The following is a 27,665-nucleotide window of genomic DNA, read 5'->3' as shown; positions in this document are numbered from 1 at the left end:
CCCTGGTCCCTTTCTCCTGCCAGAGCTAGAGAAACCCCACTTCCAATTAATGATAATCTCTCACACACACACACTCTCACGCCTTTTGAAGCCAGCTGCGCTCTTCCAAGGGGGGGGGGTTTAGGGGGTTTCGCTTGGAGGGAGAACAAAAAACAACAACACCAAAAAAAACCAAAACCCAAAAGCACACTTCCCCCACCAACAAGACAACACTCCAGCCCCTTTCTTTTGTCCCAGTGTTTTGGGGTGGCGGGCAGGAGCGCGCTCTTGGGCACAAGTGCCTTGTGACAGAGAAAGACTAGAAAGCCTGGCGTGTGTGTGTGTGTGTGTGTGTGGAGGGGGAGGAGAGGCAGTCTGCCGCCTTCCTTGGCGGGTTCTCTCCACCGCCATGGATGACCCCCTCTGCTGAGGGAGGGAGGGGTGGCTGGGGAGGAGGAGGAGGAGAACGGAGGCATAAGGAAGCCCCGGGCCTTGTTTGCCTTGGAGAAGCAAGGAAGAAGGAGAAGAAGAAGAAGAAGAAGAGGAGGAGGAGGAGGATTTGGTGTTGGTGACACTGGAAGCCCCTCCTGCTGACTGCTTTGTGGGGCTGTCCTGCTTTATTCCCCCCCCCCCTCGGAAGGCCCTGGTCTGTCCTCCTTCCTTCCTTCCTTCCTTCCTTCCTTCCTTCTTCCTCTCCTTCCCCTTCCTCTCCCCTCCTCCTCCTCCTCCTGCCCCCACCCCAGTCTCCAAACAGACAGACAGGGAGACAGACAGAAGATGGCTGACTCGCCTGGGCAACCCACAGCCCAGCCCTCCTCCATCCTCCCCAGACCCAGGGCTGCCCTGACACCCGCCGGCGCCTGCTTCTCCTGCTTCTCCCTTCCCTTCTCCTCCTCCTCCTCCTCCTCCTTCGCCCACCAGCCCTGAAAGACCCCGGCCCCACAGCCAAGCCCCCCCTCTCCCCTCCTTCCCTTTCCACACAACCCTCCCTTCCCCCCCACAATAGACCAGCAGCCATTTCATCTCCAGCAAAGTAGAAAGAGAGAGAGACCGAGAGACAGACAGACAGACTGACACCGAGAGAGAGAGAGAGAGAGAGAGAGAGAGACAAAAATGGCAGAAATGGAGAAAGAAGGGAGACCCCCGGAAAATAAAAGGAGCAGGAAGCCGGCTCACCCCGTGAAACGGGAGATCAACGAGGAGATGAAGGTGAGTGGGTCCGAAAGGGGTTTGTTGGGGGCAGAAAAAGAGGGGATATTGTGGGGAGAAAGAAAGGGAGGGAGCTGCTTTGCAAACACACAACACACACACACACCAGCGCATGGCTGTGCAATAAAGAGTTTGTTGTTTTGATTTTTTTTCCCCCTTGAAAGAAGGAGACAAACGAATCCAACGTGTCTCCTCCTCTTCCTCCTCAACTACAAATAGAGACCCATTTGCAGGATGCAAAGCCAGGTCCACTGAGCAGCCTGGGGATCCCCTCATCCCCATCCCCATCCTCTGCCCCCAAAGTTAGAAAAGAGGGAAGCCACTGAAGGACCAGTGCCTGCCTCTGCTTTGCCAGGAGCCAGCTGCGACTGTGTAATTAAATTGTCAAAGTGAAATGTTCTGGTCTGAGCTGCACACCATTCCTTGCGCTTAATACACAGGGGTCTCTTGTCTTCCCCCCTTCCCTTCTCCCACTTCCTCCCTCTGTTTTCCATGCTTCACTTCACAGTTAATAAAGCTGGCAGAGCCTTGGGTTGTTGAAAGAGAGCTGTCTTAAAGAAGGCTCCCTGCCCAACTCTGTGTATGTGTGTGTGTGTGTGTACACATGCATATGTATACATGGTATAATGCAGATTTGTTTGGAGCGGTTTGGAGGCGGAGGAGGGAAAGCCAATGTCCTGACAGGAAACAGTGCCAGTCCAGCTGTGTTCCAGAGGTTGGCTTTCCAGATGTTAGCATAGCAGCGGTTGCACACACACAGAGAAACATGTTCCAGGATTTCCTTTAGCCTCATCTCTTCAGCTGAGCTTCAATGGCCCTCTGCATCCACACTGGAGAAATAACCTGGTTTGGTACTGCTTTAATCGCCCTGGCTCAAGGCTATGGAATTCTGGGAGTTGGAGTTTGTTGTGGGCCTAGAGTGGAGCAGAGTTCCGCTCTGGGCCCCACATTCTGCTCCACTCTGGGCCCCACAACAAACTCCAACTCCCAGAATTCCATAGCCTTGAGCCAGGGCAATTAAAGCAGTACCAAACCAGGTTATTTCTCCAGTGTGGATGCAGCCTAAGTTTCATATGTTTATTATTTAACCCCCCCCCCCCCCAAACTCTATTTATTTTGAATCTTTCTTTCTCGTCTTCTCCCTGTGGCTCACATGTGTGGCAGGGCTGGGGCGAACTTACTTTGCCTGGAAATACTGAACACAGGACAGTTTAGGATAGGAGATAAAGTGACACTGAGTGCCATTTCTGGTGAGTCTGGCAAGAGTACACATTTTCTAGCAACATGTTCAGTTCTAAAATATCTATGTGTTAGAGGGAAAATGCGTATGTGTGTAGGGACAGTTATGCAAATGGATTAGGTTATTTTATTTGTTATCCCCAAAGTGAATTAAAGGAGAATGTTCAGTTTCTATTCCTGCTTTTAAACATAACCCTCAAGGAAAGTCTTCTCTGTTTGCTGTATTCCGATTCCTTCACCCACTAAGGATTTGCCCAACAGCAAACAGATGGACATTTGAACAAAGGTGGCTGTATGTATGGAGAGCAAATTGCCCTGCATATCAATAACATTTATTCAGTTTCTTCTACTAGACCCTCTCTACAAGCAGCTTTATTTCCTTGAGATGTGCATGACACTTTATGTCTTGAGGTGAAGCTTACCACAATCTGCAACGTAACAATAATTTATTACTCAGTATTTGATTTTGTGGGGGGTGGGAGTGAGGATGGCTGCAGAAGAAGGGGGCAGTGGGCATAGAAATCTGCTCCACTGTGCATTGTCCCTTTAAGATGTTTCTTCATATGTTCTATGTGGACTGCAGTTTTTTAAGTTTCATAGGTTCTAGGATTACAAATTAGCTAATTTTAATCAAAACATGTGAAATGTTATCCTGGCTGGATATAAAGGCTGACTGTGCTGGATCCTCTGGGTTTGTTTTGTTTACTTTGGCTGCAGGCACACTTGGTGGTTTGGGAGATAGTTGTTCTTCTGCAGTATAACAGATGTTTGTCTGAAAGGGCGAGGAAGAAACAAAAACAACACTGTGTGTGAAACGAGGAAAATTACACTTAGAAAAAAAAAAGGCCATGCATGGCATTAAGCATTAGTGTTAATGTTACTGCAAAAAAGTTCTCCCTTTCATTAAAGGTCTGTTAGTGGATTGAATATCATTGAGATGAATAATTATACCAGAGTTTCAGCTATATCAGTAATTTAAGCCAAAATTGTGGATTGATGTAAATCTGGAGACAGTTTCTACAGTCTGCGTGGACGAAAGGTTAGGCTTTCAGGCAACCTGGACCACATACCAGGGCAAGTCACCTTATTAAGTGTGGAGTCCATATTCTTTTAATAGAGTTGGTGAATTATTGTAACTTAGGTTTTAAGCAGGTCGCATCTTTGTTTCATCTGAGCAGAAAGGCTTGCTTGTTGTTCTAACAGTAATTCTTCATTTGCGGAAAATAAATATATACTGGAGGGATTTCCTCCTCTTCACAAAGTCAAAAGAGTACAGTAAGAAATTAATCACATTGTATAAAAGGTAGGCAACAAAATGTCACAGTGAGCACAATGTGCCCTTGTGTAGGTACATATCTGTACTGTTCTAACAGCTTGACTGCTTCCCTTCATCCCAACTGCTTTCATCTGGACCTGTGTAAAATAAGCTCTGGTAAGTAATCACGACAGAGCAGAAAGAAAGGAATGTATACAGCAATAGACAGCCTAAGCTGTAAAAACTGTAACCTGAGTCCCAGCAGCAGATCAGATATCAAGGCTGTAAGGTAGAGGGAAATGAAAGAGATGAAGGGGAGGGAAAGAGAGAGAGAGAGAGGGTTTAGGAATGGAAAAGTCAGCTTCGAAAAGTGAAGGACTAGTAGGAGGGCCCCCTAAGGGAAATTTGGCTCTTGGATTAGGGAATTTTATCATGGTGTACAGTGACCTACTCAGGTTTCAGACTATGTTGGATTGAATTGCTTCCATTTGCTAGGAGTAAGAAAAAGGGCCAGCGTGTATGTGATTCCCTCTCCCCACCCTTCTTTCCAGTAATAAAAAGCCACTGGGTACAAGTGTCTATTTTAAGTACAGCAAATACAAGGCACTATGAATGACTAATAAAATTACCTCATCCCACAGTTTTTCTTGAAGATTTGCTGTTTGATAGAACCTCACATTTTCTCAATCGTGATGAAGAGGAACCCAGTTACTAGTTTTCCCCCTATCACATCAGTCATGTCACTTGCTGCTCAGTTTAAACAGGACTGCAAATTGATGTTGTTTGTTATTTCACTATGGCAGAAATTTGATGACATTTTTGTTACCTCCCCCTTAAAGTACATGATGGTTGTTACACATTTCAGGTTGATACAAGACTGTGTGCAAAAAGTACATGATTACATTGACTATTTCCATCAAAAATGTTTTGCTCCATCATGACCTTCATTCTGTTTCTACTGCCTTTGTTTTCCCCAATTTGTCTGTCTCTCTTTCCTTCTTTCGTTTTTGATGAGGATATAGGATATTCTTAGTATCATTGCATTGGGTTATGTGAATATTATAGATTGCTTAGCATATATTATATCAGCAATATCAAATTATACTTATGTTTGAGGCTGAAAGAGTATTGCCCATTAGCAGAATAATTCTTCTTAATATGAAAACAAAACCAGATTTTATAAAAAGCTACAAAGAGTCCTGAAGGACTTTAAAGGCTAACAAGTTTTATTGGACATACACTTTTGTGGACTGCAGCCCATTTTAGTCCAGAAAAGCTTTGCTTAATGAATCTGTTAGACATTAAAATGCCACATGTCTTCCTTTATTTTTTGCTGCATCAGACTAACATGGGTACATCCTGGAAATTCTAGTTTTTATAGTTTAACCAATGTGTTCAGCTAGTGAAATGTAACATTTCTACATGCATTTCATCTGTTATTAAAAATCCTGAAATCTACATCCTATTTAGTTACTCTAAAGAAATCCCGATTCAGGATAAATGGATAGTGGTCACTCATAGGTTTAATACCAGATAATGATACAGCAGTCAAGAATGCAAGTGCTTTAAATCACATGAATGAATTAATGTGACTACACTTAGCAGATTGTACTGGAAATTTTCTAAATAAACATCTACACATTTGCCTAGTTTGACAGTTGACTGTTTCATGATTTCACATAGCTGTGTCCATGTGCCTGAGATGTTTTTCCAGATTCTTAATTATTTATTTGTGACTAAAATAAGCAAACAGCATCTCTTTGGATTATTGTCACAGTGTGAACACTAGAATCACATCATTGTCACAGTGTGAATACTAGAAACAATGGATTGAATCTAGGTATAATCATCTTTAGAGTAGGCCCATTGGTATAAATGAGATTTGAGATACTCATGAGTATGAGTTAGTCATACCAAGTCCTAATCCAACCCATGGCTCTGAATACACAAGACAGCTGGGGTTTCCTTCCTTAGGAAGGAAAACGTTCTTGTGAATAGCAAAGAAGAGATATGGATATTGTAAAGGAACCTTAGAAAAGATACTACAGTGGACCCTTGTTATCTGCTGGGTTTTGGTTCCAGAACCCCCCGTGGATAACAAAATCCGTGAATGCTCAAGTCTCATTAAATACAATGGCATAGAGAAATGGTGTCCCTTATATAAAATGGCAAAATGAAAGTTTGCTATTGGAAATTTATACTTTTTTTGAATATTTTCAAGCCGTGGATGCTTGAATCCATGGGTAAAAAATCTGTGGATAAGGAGGCTGACTGTATTGCACAGAGATCATGTGAAAGAAAGGACCACTACAAACCTATTTCTGTGGATGAGAAATACATTCCTCTTCAGGATATATATGTGAGCTATTTATATGAAGGGGATAAATTTCGGTTAGACAATCATATTATGTTTTCTTTCTTTCCTAAGAATTAGGGATGTTTTGTGTAGGTTAGCATGAATTCATAGCCAGTACTAGCCTATAGTCTGTAACCCTAAAATAGGATTAAAGGAGGAATAAATGATGAGATAATGGCCTGTTCCAGACTGCCAAAATAAAGCTGCTTTGGGTCTCTTTGGAGGTATGCTATTTAAATGATGCATCATGGGTCCTAAGAGTCCGGAGGTCGCGCCAAAGCCACACTCCATTCCCAAGCACTGGAGGGCAGCTTTGGTGCAGCTTCCGGATTCTTAGGGTGCATGCATAATTTAAACAGCATACCTCCAAAGAGACCCGAAGCAGCTTTATTTTGGCAGTCTGGAACAGGCCATTATTACAGATACAGTTTTTTAAATTTCCTTAATAGCTTAAGACAGACATGTAGCTTTTGTGCTTTGTGTATTTGAGGTCAATAATGCAAGCAAGTAAAAAAAAGTGTGAGAGAGAATCCACTCTACTTTCAAAATCTAAAATAAGCATTCAGTAACATAAACCAGCAGAAAATGAGTCTGACAGAAATATCTTCTTTTGTGTTTCCAGGTTGTAGTTGCCTGGTCTCATCCTTTGCTTCTTAACAGAGGAAAGGCTGTATAATAAAACATTTCTGTGTTATAAATGCATAGAAACCATATATGGTGTATATATCTTTAAGAAATGGGAAAACTCTGTTATGCAACTTGAAAACCTATGCGTTCTACATGATGAAGTTAACAGTAAAATATATTCCATACACAATATGTGTCTAAATGAAAACAAAGTATGCTGCTCTTAAAAGTTTTAGACACAGGGGAAAAAGCAACAGTTATACATCTGTAAGTCTTCTTCTGTTTGCCATTGAAGAGTAAAATGTGCTTTTACATACAGAAAAATGTCATAACAATCTTTCTATTAGCCAAATAGGATGTATCTGTGTGCATTATGCAACCCAATAAAAGATATTGTTAAGTGATGCATATGAACACTATTGCTCTTACTTGGTGTCTTTCAAGTAAAATCAGGAAAAAGAGGGGAAAAGCCAATAAAAATCTACAAAGAAATTTTTATATATTATGAGTAGGAGCTCGATAGAAGGTTCTGCAGAAGCATTTTAAAGTCAGTTCGTTTGGTAAAGATAATTAAATGCATAGCCATTGATAGCACAAAATCATCTGATTTTGACAAATTACACACTCCAAATTACTTGGTTTTTGTAATTCCTTAGCTTTAACTGTTTGATTATATCAATATGAGTCTTTATGATCACTGTTCTGAACATTGTAAGTGAAAACAGAAGCAGCAAAATGTCTAGTGCTCTATAGTTGCCTAAACATTAAGAAGCATGAAGACATATACAGTTGCTCCCCTTGTCACATTTTCTAACGTCAAAAACATCATTTGGGCTTTCGGTATCATTGCTGTTAATCTATAGTCTAGGTGCCATAACTCTTTTTTATCAACTCTTCATTGTACAGGTTTGTAAAAATGTAGTGTTTTTGTCCATCTTTTTAAATTTCTTGCCCTACTCTCTTCTCAACCTTTATCTATACAATATCTCCTCTCATCTGTCCCATCCTTAAAAGACAGTTAGATCCCCATTGATGCTGTAGCTTCATACACATAACATGCTTTCACCCCCTTTCTTCTTCAGATCCTCCCCTTTTTCTTTTTGTGGTGGGGAAAGTGAATGGCCTATATTTGTTACTTTTAGTGCTTTCTGCCAGGCTTTTGCTAGGTCCCCTTATTGCAGCTTTCTAAGCATTCTGCTCAACTGGAATGGCTGTATCTACAGTCTCCAATATTGTTCTCTTTGTTCTCTGAGTGCATATACTTGTCAATATGTCTGCATTCATTGCTACTCAGTCTTTAATAGTGCTCTTTTTGATATGCAGTCCAATTCTTTTCATATTATTCAGGACTATATCCCATGGAGTAATTAGTTACTGTTAAGTAAGTGTTGTTTAGTTTTCTCTTTTGTCCTGCCTATGTGCTGAAAACTTGTTTTGGTTGTTTTCTCTCCAACCAATTACTTTCTGATATCTTCCTTCTGATTTTACTGATTCTCACTTAGAAATATCATTGTTGGGCCACAAGGAAGCAGATGATGTTTCTGCATCTTCTTCCCGTGCCATTTCTTTTTCAAACAATTGGAGCAATACTGGCCTGGACACTATATATAAGCAAGATATGCCACATTGTTTGTGCCTTTTTTATGTTAACTATACAGTGTTGGAAGCTGTTGTGATGCAGTAGCTCTCATTCAGTGTTTTCTTTCATGTCACTTTATATAGCATCTTGTTTTTCCATTGTGCATAACCTAATCTTTGGATTTAAAGAATACATGTGTCCCTTTGGCTTTATCTCATGGGCCCACAATCTAATTCCAAAGGCCCTTGGCAAGCGATCCATTTTAAGAATATGGATTTTAGGAACTGCCAGTCCATTTACCATCTTCAACTCCTCCTCCTCCTCCACCACCACCACCACCACCACCACCACCCCTACCTGCCTTTCATGTTGATTCACATAAGTTGGGGAGTTTGCTCTTTTCTAATAACCAGAACCCCATCCTGAAATTCCATGCAGAAGGTCTTCCATAATCCCATCCTTAACTCCATTTTCTTTGCTATCTGACTCACTTCTGCATTCATGATTTGGCACTTCTGTTCTCTTTTTCGAGCTGTCTTTTCTGCTCAAATTTATCTGTGTTCTGCACGAAACAGGAGGTGTAGCTGGTGAAATATAAATGATAACCAGTTGCACCAGTGGCAACAGAATAACCAAAGTTCTCTGAAACTGCCAGTATGATTGCTTTCAGAATATCAAACATTTTCACAAGAGATCACAGAACTATTTAATGGGCAATATTAAACATATTGTTGTTTCAGGACCAGTACAAACTGGCATTAAAAGTTGCCTTGCAGGTGGCGTGGGGCCATTTTGCATCCACATGACGCATGCCCTGACACCACCCTGATGCCGCCCAGAAGTCACCCGCCTGTGCACATGTGGGCTGGGTTCACTGCGCTCCACCTATATGCCATTTAGACACTGCTCGCCACCTGAGTATCACAAAGCTGAGGTGGCGGCGGAAAGGGTGCCCTTTTGCCGGCTCAAAAAGGAGCAGTGTTTTGCTGCCTCTTTTTGAACTAGTAAATAGCTGGATTGGGGCCATGGCATGCGGTTGCCATGCCCTTGATCTGGCTCTCTCAGGGGCTCTGTCATGCCGCCTCTTCAGGGCTGTCTGTTTAGCCCTAAGTAACATTTAATATTCTCTAAGATTACCTAGGTATGTACAAAGAATTGTGAAATTGTTAGTATGCTTATCAGAAACTAATTTTGCAGGAAGATTTCTTAAGGTATAGTGGTCCTCATTGCTATGTGTCACTGTGGGAAGTAATTGTGGTGAAAATAGTTGCATATACTGACTGTTGTCCAAGTCAAAGCCCAACTTTGTTCAGATGTGTTGAGTACATAGGATATTTGTGATAAATGGTGATTAAGACAAAATATTTTGAGAACAATGGTTCTAGTGACTATGTGTAACATTTACACAGTACTTTCTAAAAGTGTACATTTTAGGGGAGTGTATACATGTTTTTGTATGGCCTGGGCAGATGATATCTCGCTAAAGCTAAGCAGATCTGAATCTAGTCAGTTTGTGCCTGGGATTCCTATGTATATAGGCTATAGAAACATAAATCAATACATAAAATGCTTATCCTTACAAACACCTAAGGTGGAGTAGTATTATTCTCCCCATAAAATAACAGGTAAGGCAATGTAAATCGTGGCTTTCTTAATGCCACCCAATTAGTTCATGCTAAGGACACCTTTGAATCAGTGAATTTCTAGCATATAGTTTTAGCTACTATATTTCAACCAGCATTATCTGACCAAAGTAACAAGCTTGGAGAGCAGCCATAGCTCAGTAGGTAGGGCATGTGCTTTGCACACAGTAGGTTGGGTCCCCACCATCTCCAAGTAGGGCTAGGAACCAATCTTTTCAGAAAATGGGATTATTGAAGAGCCACTCCCAAGCAGTATTACCAATACTGGACTACTATTATTATTATTATTATTATTATTATTATTATTATTATTATTATTATTATTATGCTTTATTTATATAGCACTGTAGATTTGCACAGCGCTGTACATACAAACAATGAAATAGATACGAGTAAACCTGCCCATGGAGTACAATCTAAGAAATAGTAGCATAGTACATATAAATAATACATAACAATACAGGAAAAGCTTCAGTAAAACAGGCAATAAATTAAAAATGTCAAATAGCAAATAATCATGCAATGCCTGGGAACGCTTCTCTGAACAGGATGGTCTTCAACTCAGTTTTGAAACTAGTTAAAGAAGTGATGACCTGTGAGGCTTGTGGGGGAAGGAGGTTCCAGGAGTGAGGGGCAGCAAGTGAAAAGCAATGAATCTGGGACGGGGCAGAGACAGCGGACCTTGAATACCAGAACGGAGGGGCCGATAATGACTAGTGATCAAATGCAGCTTCCCATGGTGTGTTTGTTTTACTCAAAGCCTGGAAAGATTATGGTTTTGGACTCTAACTCCCAGAATCCTTCAGTCAACATGACACAGCTGAGTTATTACTGAAGAGTCATTTGAGCTCTGTTTTGTGAATGTTACAAGGAGACCTACAAACCATTTCCAATTGACTCAATGTGGAATTGTGAAATTAAGGATGATTATCTGAACTAATGTTAAATGTAGTTTAAATATTCTCTAAATTGGTGTAGGCCAATGGGGCATTCATCTCCTTTTCCCTTCTTCACCCTTCTGCCCAGAAAAGGCTCAAGAAATTTTGGGCCCTGAGGTAAAGAAGAAAACAGAATTTTATATTAATCTAAAACATAGTATTTTGAGGTGATCACCTCAAGTCACTATTCCCTAAGGGTAGATCCAATCTGCCTTCTGACCTCTTCTTGCTTTTGCATCTCAGGTTTTCTTTCTTCAATCAGAACAGTACCTCTTTTTTCTTCCTATAACCTCTTCTATCAATTTTCTTTATTTCCCCCTTGTAATCGTTTTTTGATCCATTTGCTGGTGAATGCTGAACATTTTTCATATTTTGCACAGTGGCTTTGAGGACTCAATTATTATTTTACACTTCAGCTTTCACTGCCATTTTCAGATAGAATGGGATACTAGCATCCAGCTATCGTTCAGCTTCATTAATAATAATAATAATAATAATAATAATAATAGGTTTTATTTATATACCGCCCAATCACTGGGAATCCGAGCGGTTTACAATAGAGGGGATAACAGACAGTTCCCTGCCCACAGGCTTACAATCTAAAAGACACGACACAAAAGGAGAAGGGAATGGTGAGGGGGGGAGGGAATCAGGTCCAGCATTCTTCTCTCCCTCTGAGGCCTGGACCAAGGCAGATGGACCGGAGGGAGGGCTCTTCTTCTTCAGGCTAGCCCCTGATGGAACTGGGCCAGCCTACTCTCTCCCTCAGAGGCCGAACGATGACAGTTAAGGAGGGAGGAGCCTCCGTCTTCAGGCTATCCCCGATGGATCTGGGCCAGCCTTCTCTCTCCCTCAGAGGCCGAATGATGACAGTTAGGGAGGGAGGAGCCTCTTTCTTCAGGCTAGCCCCTGATGGTACTGGGCCAGCCTTCTCTCTCCCTCAGAGGCCGAGAGATGACAGTTAGGGAGGGAGGAGCCTCCTTCTTCAGGCTAGCCCCTGATGGTACTGGGCCAGCCTTCTCTCTCCCTCAGAGGCCGAAAGATGACAGTTAGGGAGGGAGGAGCCTCTGTCTACAGGCTAGCCCCTGATGGTACTGGGCCAGCCTTCTCTCTCCCTCAGAGGCCGAACAATGACAGTTAAGGAGGGAGGAGCCTCCGTCTTCAGGCTATCCCCTGATGGAATTACTAATAACTACTATTAGGCTCCCACATCTTTTTGTATTTTTTTCTTCAAAATCTAATTGATAAACATGATTGATGATACAATAAAAGAACCTTAAAGACTAATAAGTTTTCATAAGCTTTCATGAACTTCTGTGAAAATTAGACTTGTAATGTTTGTGGTTTGGTGAAGATGGAATATATTTCCTTATAGCTACGTATTTCTTTATTCGCTCTAACATTGCATAGGGCAAAGTCTTAAATGTACTTAGCCCCACTGACTGCTGACTAAGGATAAATAGATTTGCACTGTAAATGAAAGAAAAGCCATGTGCAATAAACGATAGGGTTCTTGACAGGACCATAATATTAGAAGAGGTATAATTCATACAAATGTAGATAAAGGTAAGATGTATAGTTTTGAAGTGAGGGAAAAAGAAACATTTTAATACAATAAAGGTAATTTGAATTAATGCTGATGCTGTCCATGGTGGCCAAAACATTAGTGAGCAGAATGGTGTAGAATAGCATGTCATGTCTTCCTTGTTTTAGAACTAGACAACAAATCACGCACACCCAACCTGACATAATACATCATTTTAAAAGTGCAGCCTCTCATTTTACTGTGTGGAAAATTTGCACTATAGCATATAAACTGCTGGGTATAATGGGAAAATAGCATTCCCTAGAGGGGGAAAAAAAGGAGAAAAGCCCAAGCAATAAGTTCATTTTAACTTGTTCTCACAACAATTCCACTTTTTGACAAGGTATTAGAGCATGTGGTGGCCTACTTGCTCCAGGGATTCCTGGATGAAATGGGTTACCTTGGTGCTATTCAGTTTGGTTACAGGCCTGCTTATGGGATAGGGATGGCTTTGTTTGCCTTGGTGGATGACCTACACTGTGAACTAGACAGAGGGAGTATATCCCTGTTGGTTCTGCTGGACATCTTGGAGGCTTTTAATATTATCAACTAGATATGCTTCTGGGCCACCTTGTAGGGATGGAGCATGGTGGAACTGTTTTACTGTAGCTCTGTTCTTCCTGGAGGGATGAGCCCAGAAGACAGAACTAGGAGGTTCCTGTTTGGCTTCTTGGCTCCTGACTCATGGAGCCCCTCGGGGCTCTGTCCTGTTTCACAGGATATTAAACATCTACATGCTACCACTGGGAGAGGTTGTCTGGAGGTTTAGGGTTCAGTGCCACTAGTATGTTGATGACATCCAACTCCATTTCTCCTTTCCACCAAATTCCAAGGAAGCCGCTTCAGTTCTAAACAAATAACTGGCATCTACAATGGACTGGGTTGAGTATACAAATCAGGAGTGTTCTCCTGGACTCATCCTTGAATCAGGAGGCCCAGGTTTCTACAATGACCAGCAGTATTTTTGCACATTTAAAGCTAATGTGCCAGGTACATGCCTTAGTGATTTCCTGTTTCAATTACTTTACACACATGAGGATGCTTCTGAAGAGTGTTTGGAAATTTCAACTGGTACAAAGAACAGCAGTCAGAATGTTACAGGAACCATAACACTTTCTTGCTTCAACAGTTCTACTGGTTGCCAATCTATTTCTGGCATAATTCAAAGTGCTGGTTATGACTGAGAAAACTGTATAAAGGTTAGGTCCAAGTTGTATGACAGAACATCTCTCCCCCATATGAGACACCCTTCTTTCTGTCCCAGCACTTTCACAGGCATGCCTTGTGGGGGCACCAGAATAAGCCTCCTTGGTGGCTGCCCCCCAGACTCTGAAACTCCCTTTCCAAAAGTTTGTTGTCAGGCAAATAACTTTTTTTAATCCGATAGGCTCCATTGGCTATTGTTGCATTTTTAAGAGATTTCAAAGTGCTGTTTTTGACCTTTAAAACCCTAAACAGCTTGGTTCCAGATGATCTGAAGGATCATATCTCCATATATAAATCAGGGCATGCACTGAGATCTGCAGAGGAGGACTTTCTTGCAGTCCTACCACCCTTGCAGGCAAATTTTCAAATAGAAGGTTTTTGAAAGAGAGGCTTTAGACAGTGCTGCATTGCTTTTTAATGAACTGCTTTTATCTGTTTTTTATTCTTCTGAACTGTATGTTTGAAATTGCTGTAATATTGTGAATAGTTTAATTTTGTTGTCATGCTAACCTTTGTATGTTTTAGCTATATTGTTGTGTGTGTTGTGTCATTTCCAACATAATGACCTTAAGGCAAACCTATCATGGGTGTCTCTTTGGGTTTGCCATTGTCTTCCTCTGAGGCTAAAAGAGCGTGACTTGCCTAAGGTCACCCAGTGGGTTTCCATGGCGGAGTGAGGATTTGAATCCTGGTCTCCAGAGTCACAGTCCAATGCTCAAACCAACACTCTACTGTTATGGGACTATCACATCTTCTCAGGACATAAACTGTAGAGTCCTATCATAAGGGAAAATGGAGCATTTTCCCCATCTGGCATATTTAATTATGGTTGCAAACACTATGTGAAATATGGTTGCATGCATGTCACATCCAATTAAATGGTGATTATAACATTTGGTGATGAATAACACAATTTCCTTTCAGATCTAACTTTGACATTTCCCCATAAATAATGTTGTTGTTGTTGTTGTTGTCGTATGACTTCAAGTAATTTCCTACTTATGACATGGGTTTCTTGGCATATTTTTTCAGCTGAGGTTTGCCATTGCCTTCCCTTGAGGCTGAGAGCATATCACCTGCCCAGTAGCTTTCATGGTTGAGTGGGGAATCAAACCCTGGTCATAGCCATAGGATATTCCTTAAAGGTCTGATCTTGGAAGTTATGTAGGGTCAGCTCTGGTTAGTACTTGAATGGGAGTATGCCACTGACTTCCAGGTGCGTAGGCTAAATTTCAGAGGCAGGAACTGGCAAAATGACCTCTGAGTACCTCTTGCCTAGGAAAACCCCATTAAATCCATGGGGTACTATAAAGTGATAGGTGACTTGGAGGCAAATGTACGCACACAATAACCATGTAAATTTACAAATTATAGTAGTAATTATTCAGAGTTTTCCAAGACTGTTTGTTGTTTACTGATGATGATGATCATGTTTTCAAAAATTTTATTTGTTTTAATATCTATTGCAAGTGTTCTTTGTTACTGTTTTGACAGCTTGTGTGTGTGTATGTATGTAAAAGTGAGACAATAGTAAATGAAAAATAAGCAAAATTGGGTAAATATAGGCAACCAATTCACCCATGAAAGACATTTGACCACTTTAAAAAAACAGTGTCAAAATAAAGCAATACAAATGGCTGTGGTTGATTTGAACTATTCTGTGATTGCTGCTGTTCATTCCTGGTTACTGACTAGTTCTGTTGCTATGGAGGGAAGAAATTCGCTCTACCTAGCCATCCTTCTGTGAATTGCTGCAGTTATCACTGCTTCCTAGTTCTTTGTTTAGGGGAGTAAATGGTGAATCTCTTCTCATTTCTGGGTTTTAAATAAGGATGTGTTGTAAGGTGTAAAATAACATTATTTTAGGGTTTTTCCACCTTAATTTTTCCCCATGGCAGTTAGTGTACAGTATGTACACTATTGTAACAAAATGATCTAAGGTTTAAATGGATAAAGACCATCTATATCCCTGCTCCACCCAGTTCTCTCACTGCATCACTCCTATAAATAACAGTAACTTCAGAGATGTGACTTACGTTTCTTGTGAAACAACTTATCCTTCAGAATATACAATATTAAATGAATACAATAACAATCTATTTGAATATTTTAGAATACATTACCCAGTTTTAGAAAAGAAATCTGAAGTTGAGATCTGAAAATCATGAAGAAAAAGCAAGGAAAATTACATAAGCCATTCAGCCAATTCTTTAAAGGACTATTCTAGTCACAAAACTCTATAGCTTGGGCATTAAACCTTTCTCACTCATTATTATCATGTTTTATCACTCAAGATGACTTGGAACAGATTATTAATACAGATTACCAAGCTTCCAAACAGTTAACGTGAGAATGCCTTATCCATTAACAAGCTCACAGATACTAACATGCAAAGACTGAGTGGTAGAAGAGATAAATATCCATGATACTTGCATAAATACTTACAGACAAGCAATTACATGGTAAAAAAAAAAGAACACATGCTAATGTTGTAGTCACCTGCATTCACCAACAATTTTAAAGTTTGTACAAAAATGTTGGGCAAGACACTTTGCAAGTTCATATATCACACAGTCTCAGCTTCTGGCGATGTACCAAGACATCAATGTTGACTTGGGGTGACTGCTAAAATTTTCAGCAAAGAATGTATTTAGCTTACTGCTAAGGGTGATGCCGATAGAAGATTACAAGTAACTTGTATTTATTTTACATGCCCGCTTTCTGTAGCTGTCGGTAAATCTAATCCTTCAAGAACTGTAGCTGTGGTCATGCAACATTGCTAAACATATGTTTAACATTAAGGCTGAATACTGGCAGTAAACTCAATGAAGCTACTCATGAGCTAAGGTTTGGCATATATGTAAGATGGTACCAGAACTAATGTGTTCACCAGAGAAGTGAAGAGAATATTCTTAACTATAGAGTTAAATGATACTTGCTTTTAAACCAGCTTTGTTTAGTGTTGTTCTACCCTATCTTCATGGCTCAGAATATATTGCATTTAAAAAAAAGATTAATTTCTTGCAATATCTTAAAGATTGTTGATGCATCATAAATCATAATTTACAGTGTATTTTATATCATTTTGTTATCATAGAAAATCTGGGATAGTATTTTTATTGTCTTCTTTGGGGGAAAAGCCAGTTAAGGGCAAATACTTTATTAACTATAGATCATCCAGAGAAGTGTGTCTGGTCTTCAGAGATAGATGGCCCTCCCTTCGCCTCCTTAAGCCAGTTTCTCTGGCTCTGCCTTTTTTTCTGATTCAGACTGGCTGGTCCAGACTGTTTCCAAAACAGTGCTATAAGGAGTGAATAATTAAAGCAAAATATGGATTCTTAATCATGTGACACCACTAACTCTATATAGTATACTATATGTTTAACTCAGTGGTTTGTGCTGAAAGTTACCACGTCTCTACTATGTTTTGGGGCAGCTTCAACAATCCTCCATCACTCAGTTTAATAGCAAACTCAGCTACTGCTGGGTTTATAGTCAATACAGGTCACTCAGGAGTAACAAAAATGTGTTAGCATGCCTCATTTTTTTTTCAAATGCTGTTACATTTTCCATCTGTGTTATATTTTCAAGAATTCTGAGTAGGTGCTTCTGCTTCACTTATACAGCCATCCTCTGTGACGACAGAACACATTTGTTTGATTTTTCATCAATCACTGATGTTTTCACAGGCCTGTTTCACACATTAAAAAGATTTTTCTCTGCCCTGTATTTGCCATTTTTTTCTTACTATCATTGATTGCTTTGAATTTTTTTTATTTAGTCCTATGTCTGGTTATTGTGTGTCTCTATTCATTTTCTAAAGTTCTTCAGCACATGCCTTTCCACACTGCTAATGGGATTATTCTATAATCAAACATTGTCAATCAGGGATCTTCTTCTATTTTCTTTACACTTATGTTTATATATTTATATTTATTAGTACATTGTACTATTTGTAGATCTGCTGGTTTGTAGATAGCTAGAACTTGGCACTTAACAATTAAAGTCAATCAAAACAAGGGCTTCCTTGTTTTTGAACTGTGGCACATTATTTGTTATTACTACTGTTGAAATGCTATTGTGAGTAAATGCGGATTTTTGTTTGACTATTTTTGAAATCTAAAACATTTTAAATGTAAAAAACATCGAGGGGTAGCCATGTTGGCAAATCCAATAACACCCATCCATCATGTTTTGTATGAGGAAAACTTTAGGTGGTGCAAAGGTAAAGCATGCAAATCAGCGCTTAGGGCCCGGTACAGATGGGCCCTTTGTAGCACGCCCAGGACATGCTAGGGTTGCTCGAGTGTGGGGTGTGCATATGCCCCACAACCCTAGCACATCATGGGCGTGCCGCAGCTGTGCAGTGCCATACAGACGGCATGCGCAACGATGGTCCAAACATCAAGGCGCAGCTACGACATCACTGCACCATCTCCGGCGCTTTGCGGCGTTGCAGCGCTGAGCAATTTGGTTGCTGCAGCGCTCCTGTGGAACAAAGAGAGGTGCAGGGGAGGTGCCTCTTTTTGGTGCTCTGTACCACGCCAACATTAGAAAAAAATTGCTTTACCTTTGTTGGAAGCAGAAGCCTCAGATGGCAAGGTCCCAGTGCACTGGCTCTCTCTTTAGGATTCCCCTGTGATGGCTAAAATGTGGTATCGTGAAATCCAAAAAACATCTAGGGGTAGCCATGTTGGCCATATAGGAAATCTTATTGGGCCAACCAAAATGCAAAATTACATGTTGCAAGATTTTGGAGTCATACTGGCTTCTTCATCAGGCAAACAGAAGAAAAAAATTGAAGATGTTAGTCATAGGCCTGGATTTTCTGTTTCTGGTATGGACACATTTTAGCTGTCAGGGGAATCCTAAAGTTTTCCTGATGCAAAACATGAAGACTTTTTGAGAAATTCAGTGTTCTCTATTTACATAGGAGCTTGTGGCTTCATAAAGGAAGGAGACATGCTGGATTCCAAGGATTGGATTGCAAATGAATATTAAATTTCTGTGAATTTGAAAATCTACCAGTGACCACATGGCCAATGGGGGAGGTGCCAGCCTTCAGATAGTCCTCCCTACCATCTCAACTAAGAACAGAAACAGCAAATGCAGGCCTATGACTAGTATCTTCAGTTTTTCTCTCCTGTTTGCCTGATGAAGAAGCCAGTGTGACTTTGAAAGCTTTCAACATGTAATTGAGCATTTTGATTGGCCCAATAAAGGTATCATTGTTTTGATTTTAAATTTAAATTTGCCCAAAACAAATTTAATAGTTTACAAATCTGAAAATTATAAATACATTAAAACTGTGGAATATTAAAATAAAGCAGTTAATAGAACACACTAGACTGGCCAAAATCCCTTGGATTTAGTGGGAATGAACTCAGCAGGGGTGGATGGGTGTTCTCTGATATACATATGACATTCTTCCTGTGCCAGTATTTTTCTTGTAAATTGCCAGTATTAACAGCAACTTTTAAAACTCATTGCAGGGTCTGAAACTCCTCTGTCCCAGGGGTTTCTTATACAAGATGGGGTAATGTCATACATCTGCATTCATTGTCTCTGTTTTTCCCACTGTACTTTCAGATAGACCTAGGAATTTATCATACTGCCCTTTTCCGTCCTTCCCTCCCAAGCTAGGTGCAGGATGAAAGCTTTTAAACATGGATGTTATTGCACGCCTCCTTGTCCAGGCCATACCTGACCATGTAATCCCGATCCCAATCCAGACCTCTCCCACACTTTTTGAACAAACCATCTTATAGAATTCCTGGAAAAGAGAAATCCCAATAAAGTGGAGGAGAGCTTCAAAAAGAGGAAAAAGGAGGACTAATACAATTACCATCCAGTCGGGAAAGATTCTAGAACAGATCATGAAACAGACGGTCTTTAAGTACCTGGAAAAGTCAACATGGGTTTCTCAAAAGCAAGTCATGCCAGACTAATCGTATCTCTCTTTTTTGATACAGTGATAAACTTGGTAGATAAAAAGAATGCTGTGGATATAGCATATCTTGATTTCAGAAAGACCTTTGACAAGGTCCTCCATGGTAATTTGGCAAATAAAATATGGGCTACACAAATCCTACTGTTAAGTGGATCTATACAGTACTTGGTTGATTGACTGAAACCAAAATACTACTACTACTACTACTACTACTAATAATAATAATAATAATATAATATTTATATCTTATCTCTCTGGTTAGATTTAAGCGGCTTACAGCATAAGTAAAAATATACAATATAGAATAAAATCCAATCTCCAAGTGACTAGTGGGGTGCTACAGGGTTCTGTGCTGGGCTCATTGCTATTCAACATCTTTGTGAATGACTTCGATGATGGAATAGATGCCATGTTTATCAAATTTGTAGATGAGATCAAATTAGGAGGTGTAGCCAATATCCCAGAGGATAGGTTCAGAATTCAAATAGAATTTATCAGATTATAGAGCTGAGCCAAAACTAACAAAATGAATTTCAGATGTAAGGTACTAACTACACTTAGGCAGAAAAAAATTGAAATGCACAGATATAGGATACGGGACACCTGACATGATGGCAGTATATGTGAAAGGGATCTAGAAGTTTTAGTAGACCACAAGGAGAACATGAGTCAACAGTGTAATGCAGCCGCTAAAAAAGCCAATGCAATTCTAGGCTATATCAATAGAAGTATAGTGTCTAGATTGAGGGAAGTAATTGTACCATTCTATTCTGCTTTGGTCAGACCTCCCTTGGAATATTGTGCCCAGTTTTGGGCATCACAGATCAAGAAGGACATTGACAACTAATATATGTGCAGAGGAGGGCAACCAAAATGGTGAAAGGCCTGGAAACCATGACCTATGAAGAGCAGTGTTGGGAGCTGTGTATGTTTAGCCTGCAGAAGAGAAGGTTAAGAGGTGCCATGACAGCCATATTTTAATATTTAAAAGGATGTCATATTGAAGGAGCAAGCTTGTTTTATGCTGCTCCAGAGATCAGAGCAATAGATTCAAACTATAGGAAAAGAGATTCCACCTCGACATTAGTAGGAACTGTCTGACAGAGAGAGTGGTGGCGCCTCCTTCCTTGGAGGTTTTTAAACAGAGGCTGGATGGTCATCTGTTGGGGGTGGTTTGATTGTACTGTATATTCCTGCAAAGAAGGGGGATGGATTGGTTGGCCCTTGTGGTCTCTTCCAACTCTGTGATTCTGTATTTAAGTAGAAGAGGTTAATCTTTTACCTAAATATGCAATAAATATTTAGAATTGGCTTTTTGTTTTGTCTAGCCTAAAATGTTTCATTTTTTACTATTTCCATTGCTCCCTTAATTCTTTCATGCTGCTTTTTGCTGTTCATTCCCCAAATGACGATGTCCTGAATGTATAAATCTACAACAATTATTTGCACCTTCTAGCATCTTCTGACTCATTGTGTGGTTGAATACCTAAGATAATAAGTAAAAACCAAACAGCAATCTTAGATGCTATTATTATCTGCTGAAGGATATTTTAACTGTGCAGACCTTAGAGCATTCTCTAAACAGTGGAATCGGTCTAAATCCACTTAATGCACCTGGTGTTACAAATAAAGGCACCACTTTCTTTTCAGACAGAATTTCCCTTCTTGTAGCTAAGTGGAAGTGATCCTTCTCTATGTTTTTGGCCAGCTTCTTATAAGCTATGTACAATCTTAGTTCACCAGCTGTCTTCACTGAGATTATTTAAGAGAAAACCCAATTAGTTGGTTCCACTGCTTATATTTTCTGGAATCATTTTTGGAAATTGTATGTGATCTTCCATAAGGCTTGTAGAATATACCATGTATCGCTGTTAGCACACCTGTCTCAACCATAGTTTGTATTTTACTGGAAGATGTCCATGAGTACATCCCTAATTTTTCCAGCATTTTCTTTAAAAAACAAAACAGACAAACAAAACATGAGCCAAAACCAACTTAAGCTCTTCACAAGTGTTTAGACCTGTTTGTTTGCTTTTCGGAACTGCACAATGCCTTGGCAAATGTTTCTTTTTATTTGAACAGCCAAAGCATATTCTCTCCAGACTGGAATTATTCTTTTGTTAAAAATTTTTAGAGCCATATTTGACTTTTCAAGTTTGCTTGTTTTCTTATGTGTCTCTGTTTTGGTTTTGATTATTATTTGCATCTTCTCCTTACTATTTTTCATAGTAATGCTTAGGCTTGTAGTAGTGTATACAAATACTGGGCACCTTTTGTTGTTATGTTGCGCTAGTATTTTGCCATTGTTTTTGTAACTGATTGTTTTGGGCAATTTTATCTTCAAAACAGCTTTTGCTTCCCAATGATGTTAACAGTTACCCACTGTATTGATGTGCTATTTTTCAGAACATATATCTTTTAATTGTTGTATTATTGCATGGCATAACTAGATTAGGCTTTCTGCCACACTGAAAAATTAATGCAGTTTGACACCACTTTAACTGTCATAGCTCCATCCTATGGAATCCTGGGATTTGTAGTTTGTTGTGGTAACAGAGCTCTCTGACAGAGAAGGCTACATATCTTACAAAACTACAGCTCCCAGAATTCCATAGCATTAAGCCATGGCAGTAAAAATAGGGCCAAATTGCATTAATTCTGCAGTGTAGATGCAGCCTGGGTTAACAGATAGATCAATGTCCATAGCAATATTCACAAACACTTTAAAAAAACACACTCCTCAAAACAATTTTATCTTTTATGCGCTACATTCACATAATTCTATGTTCATTATTACTTGTCTGTAAAAATGTTTCCACTGCTTCTCCTCTTTGGAATATGCAACAAAATGTTGTGCTTTGTAGTATACTTGTTCAGGATCCTGGCTGATTAACCATGTTTTTCCCCATAATATTCCATTCTCTCCTTCCCCCATACCTACTTTTTCACTTGCCTCGCAAAATATACTCAATCTATGCCTCTTGCATTACCTCAGCCCACCCTAGTCAGTTTTAAGATGATTTTCTGTCATAGTTTTTCCCTAAGTTTTTTGTTTAGGGGAGAAGACTTTCCTAAACATGAGCTTTCCCTAACCATTCTAATATCATCATCTTTTTCTCTGTGGTGCTGCCTGTTTCAGCCACATAAGAGCAGTCTTACAGACAGAGGTCACTATTAGTATATATGAGGATAATGTTTGTATGGAGCTTATTCCTCCTTAAATAACTGTTTGTAGTTTCAAAATCTTCAGCCCTTAGCCATAATTATCAACTACTGTATATTAATGTTTCCAATGTTCCTGGGCCTACCACTGTCAAAGGAGGCCCAGAGGTTCTGAATATAATATATTAAAGCTGTTCATCATATTATTATTATCTCTTTATCCTCCAGTTCAGTATCTCCAATAACTTTAACATACAATCCATCTTTTTGCTTAAACCTTTCCCAGGCTTGAGTTACATTTTCCCCAAGTCTTAAGTTTTGGTGAAACGTTTACTAGTTGCCATCTTAATTGTATTCCTTTCTTTGAGTCTTTCAGAAATTTATAGGCTCCATTCCTAGTGCCAAATGTTGTCTTTAAATAAAGAGGCCTGAACAATAAACATTTTATTAACTCTGAAACAACTGGTGTTACCATCGTATGTTAAACAATTGTATGTGAATAACCTGTGACTTGAACCACCACCTCTAAGGATCTTCCTTTGTATTTTGTTGGTAACCTTATGCAGGTATTCATCCTGTTACTAAAAGTGAAGGTGAAGCCCATTATCCAAGCCCCTCTCTTGGCATCCTGGCTTTTATCTGTTCTTTCCATAACTTTCTCAGTATTGATGGGGAAAATCTGGATGGAGTTTCTACTCATGTTTTCTTGAATTTGTGTGGAAGCCTTTGTACAATCAGGAACTCTGAATGGATGGAAAGTTGGGGGACTTGTGTGTACACATTCACTGTCACTATCACTTTCAGCACTCATGTGAAAAGAAGAACATCTGTAAAAAATGCTTTGAAAGTAACCTACAAGAACTGGGTCACTGTGTTTGTGGGAGTAATTTTGTTGTAGGTTAAGCCAACTAAAGTATAGTTGTACACAGTGACTACACAGTGGTTTTGTGGACTTTATACACTTATCCCCAGTGCTGACAGGTTATCTATATGGAATACTCATCCTCAGCATTTCAAAATAATGGATTTGCTCTGAGCTCCTTTATAGGGGGCAGGATAAGTTTCCAGGTGACTACAGTCATTGGCCTGTTACAGACTGCCAATATAAAGCTGCTTCGGGTCTCTTTGGAGGTATGCTATTTAAATGATGCATGGGTCCTAAGAGTCTGGAGGTCGCGCCAAAGCCACTCTCCATTCCTAAGCACTGGAGTGCAGCTTTGGTGCAGCTTCTGGATTCTTAGGATGCATGCATCATTTAAACAGCATACCTCCAAAGAGACCTGAAGCAGCTTTATTTTGGCAGTCTGTAACAGGCCATTATTTCCCTCTACACTTCTCTTCTCACTGCATCTCCTCACAAATTTACACCAAACTACTCCACTACAAGGAAATGCCTTGGAAGAGCACAGTTTCCAATTTGTCCTCTTGAGTTCTTATTGCAATAACTAGAGCTTGGAAAATTTAGATTTTTGGATGTAAACTCCCAAGATAACCATGCTGACTGAAGGATTCTGGTACTCCAAAGATGTAGCTTTTCTAAGCTCTGGAAATGACAAATTTATTGCAAGACCCAGCATGGTGCAGTGGTTTGAGATCAGAGTTCAGTTCTCTGCTCAGCCCTGAAAACTCACTGGGTGACCTTGGGTGAGCCACACACTCAACACCAGAAAACCCTATGATAAGTCAGAAGTAACTTGAAATCACACAACAACAACCAATCCATTTCACATTATACTAAAGCGGAAGTTCCTTCTTTCTTGAAATATATTCACCCTTCACCTGTAGCTTTTTCAGTAGCTTCAGAAGAGAAGCAGATGCAAGCTGTCTTCTCCCATCTCTGTTTTTGGTCTCATATGGTCTGATGGTTTAGGGGAAAGGGGTATACAATCAATCAGAGCTCTCTTTTGCTACAAGGTACCCTTGGCTGTGGCAATAACAGAAGTAGGGCAGATAAAACACTTGTTTGAAGCTATTAAGAACCATTCCCTGCTCTTTTCTAACCGAAGTTCATACTGCACTGAGGTGGCACGACGTTTTGTAGATTTGTACACAAGGCTATAAAACAGCTCACATCTTGATTATTTTTGAATATGCAGATTCTCACAAATCTACTAACCCCTTTATTCCAAACCCATCATTCTGTTTACTAAATGACAGGAACTCTACCATCATATTTATTTTATTTCAATACATTTTGCTGTTCTACATAAAAATATTCTCAAAATGACATACATTAAAACAGAATGTTCACATACATACTCTCTAAATTACAAATTAAATAGTAAACTATAAATAAATAAAAAAGAGAGTGGGTAACCTATTAAATGTTTATCTGAATAAAACATATTTTCAGCATTTCAAGAAAGTAAATGATTTACATAATAATGCAAGAAGAAAGTTTTCAAACTATCTAGAGAGTCTCAGAGATTCTGCCCCCATTCTTGCAACAACTGGTGTGAAAATCTGCAACTTTCTGACAGTGGCATTACTAGGGGGGTGCAATGGTGTGGACTGTTCTGGATGACACCCCAGAAAGGGGGTGACACCCTGCCGGACCCTCCCCTCCCTCATGCTCACACTCCCTTGCACTGTCCCCTGCATGGGCTCCCACTCCCCTGCACCATCCCCATGCTCCTCGCATGTGCTCCCTCCCTCCCAAGTCATCTCTGTGCTCCCTGCATGCACTCCCCTTGGTCCCTGTGCACACTTCCACTCCCTCCATCATCCCTTTCTTTTCCTCATTAGGAAAAGGATGGGGTGGCATGGGGAGCATGCAGTGGCCTAGAAGCCCCACCCGCTACACTGGGCAATACTTGGTGCAGGGAACGCCACTGCTTTCTGACAAGATCTTATACCACTGTGTTAGTGCTTGAATACAAGTAACCCATGGGCAGGATTAACTGCATGGAATTCTGTTATAGGCTAGCTTTGTAGCAAGATCCCTTTAGAGTGGGAATGGGTGATGCAATTTGTTTCTAACTATTTATTTAGTTTTTATATCTTACCTTTCGTTCATCATTGAACTCAAGGAAGCATAGATGGGACTGCCACTGTCTTGTTCACTCTCTCCTTGCCTTCAGATACTTACCCCAGTAGCATGTGACCTCATTAAAAACATACATATCTTTGATGCAATATGTAAAAACATGTTTTGTAAACAGTGATCTTAAGCTAGCATAACCTCTCTAATTTTCTCAAGTTTTATCAGGCAGTCCAGTTAAGTTTTTCTGATACCAAACATCAACATGCTTGTCTTCATGCTATTGACTGGATAGTACTGAGACTACTGTCAGAATATAGGCTAGATGAATGTTGGATATACAAAAGCAACTGGGTTTTGTTTGCACCATTTTCTAAGCATGTCTGTACTGTAATTTTATTCAGCTTGGTTTATAACTATCTTGGGTTGAGTCAGTAGCCTGTACTAATTTGAATGGCTGTAATGTAGTGAGATTGATTGACTAGTGTTGGGAAACCATCTTTGTCCTTCTATTGCTTTCTTGATGTGCTTTAAAACGCTTTATAGTAGCACAGGATATAAAGTTTTGTAAAAAACATGTTGTAAATATATCACTGACTATCAATTTGTGTGCAAGAAATGATAAATAGCTCTCTTCCCCCTCATATTTTTCTTTAAATTGCAAATGCATGAAGGTCTGTCATAATTACACATGCCATTCAAAGATTTAAATGCATTACATTCTGTGTACGTGACTTGATAAATGAACATTAGGCTGGAGGAGGTGGGGCAAACCTGCTATTTCATGGTACAGTGAAAATAGATTTCGATTTATGCATTCATCTCTTAGTTCAAAATGATTATTGATTGCATAAATAAGTAGGCAATTCTTCTCTTTCAGAACTTTGCAGAAAACACCATGAATGAGCTTCTTGGCTGGTATGGTTATGATAAGGTTGAATTAAAAGATGGAGAAGATATTGAATTCAGGAACTACCCCACAGATGGGGAGAGCCGACAGCACATTTCTGTTCTCAAAGGTAATGACATTTAATGTCCCTTTGTTCATGTAAAGCAGGATTAGCTATAACTTGCTGGTATTTGCTTAAACTGGAATTCTTGTTTATTGTGGCACAGTTTTAAAGGTATGACTCCTAGCAAGCAAAATCTAGAATTGTTCAGAGCAGTATTGGACAAAATATTAGCTACTGTGGATCTTTTGTAATAGCAAAACTTTTTTCTTCAGATGATCAATTCTTATTAAGCTATCACTCAAGCAGCTGCCAATAAATGTTTAGAAAATCAAGAGAATACAATATTTCCCATCTCCCTAGCAGTTTTCTATTCAAAGCTGTAGTGAAACTGTTCAGCAGCAAGTCTTGGTTAAGCCCTGTACACACTGGCCATTAAGGCCAACATGGGGGTGGAATCAGGGTGTAGCATCCAATGACATATGCCCGAATCTGCCCCCCAGAGTGCCCTGACACCACGTGATCTCCACATGGCGTGTGGCATCATGGCACTCCTCTGGCATTATGTCCGTATGATGCAGAGTCAAAGGAGCACTGTATAGCTGCACAGCCATGGCTATGGTGCCCTTGTGAGGGCACAAAAAGGTGCTGCTTTTCACGACTCCTTTTCATGCCCTCAAAAGACCAGATTGGGACCATGGCGTGAGGTTGCCATGGCCCCGATCAGGCTAGGAGTTATTATTTGAACTTCATTATTATCAGTGTTTCCTGAATGTTTATTAGAAGCATGCAACCCAAAAACTGGCTAGTCGATTCAAATCAAGGGGTGAAATTTGCTCCTTTCCCTCAGTCTTTCATTGTCTACAATGCTGCACTAACAGAAGAAATTACTACTGACAGAATTTCCCTAGTAGCATCTAGATTGCTGATGTTCTTCTTTCCTTCAGAGACTTATCCTGGTCAAAACTGGTGTGAGTGAGTATGAGAAGGAAAATATATTTGCTAAT

The 27,665-nt window shown here is 39.9% G+C and overlaps 1 protein-coding gene across 2 annotated transcripts in view; it reads left to right on the top strand.

The window, feature by feature from the left end:
• The first annotated feature begins 458 nt into the window (after positions 1-458).
• LOC121919554 (sine oculis binding protein homolog) overlaps positions 459-27,665 on the top strand; it is a 203,622-nt gene continuing 176,415 nt past the window's right edge. For both annotated transcript variants that reach the window (XM_042446256.1, XM_042446255.1), the window contains exons 1-2: positions 459-1,188; positions 26,589-26,727. In XM_042446256.1, coding sequence (XP_042302190.1) covers positions 1,093-1,188; positions 26,589-26,727 — 235 coding nt within the window. In that variant the 5' untranslated portion in view covers positions 459-1,092. The remainder of the gene's footprint in view (positions 1,189-26,588; positions 26,728-27,665) is intronic.

Source organism: Sceloporus undulatus, chromosome 1 (genome assembly GCF_019175285.1).
Source record: "Sceloporus undulatus isolate JIND9_A2432 ecotype Alabama chromosome 1, SceUnd_v1.1, whole genome shotgun sequence".
Lineage (NCBI taxonomy): Eukaryota > Metazoa > Chordata > Lepidosauria > Squamata > Phrynosomatidae > Sceloporus > Sceloporus undulatus.
The sequence above is the reverse complement of the archived record's forward strand: the minus strand, read 5'-3'. Positions and strand labels throughout refer to the sequence as shown.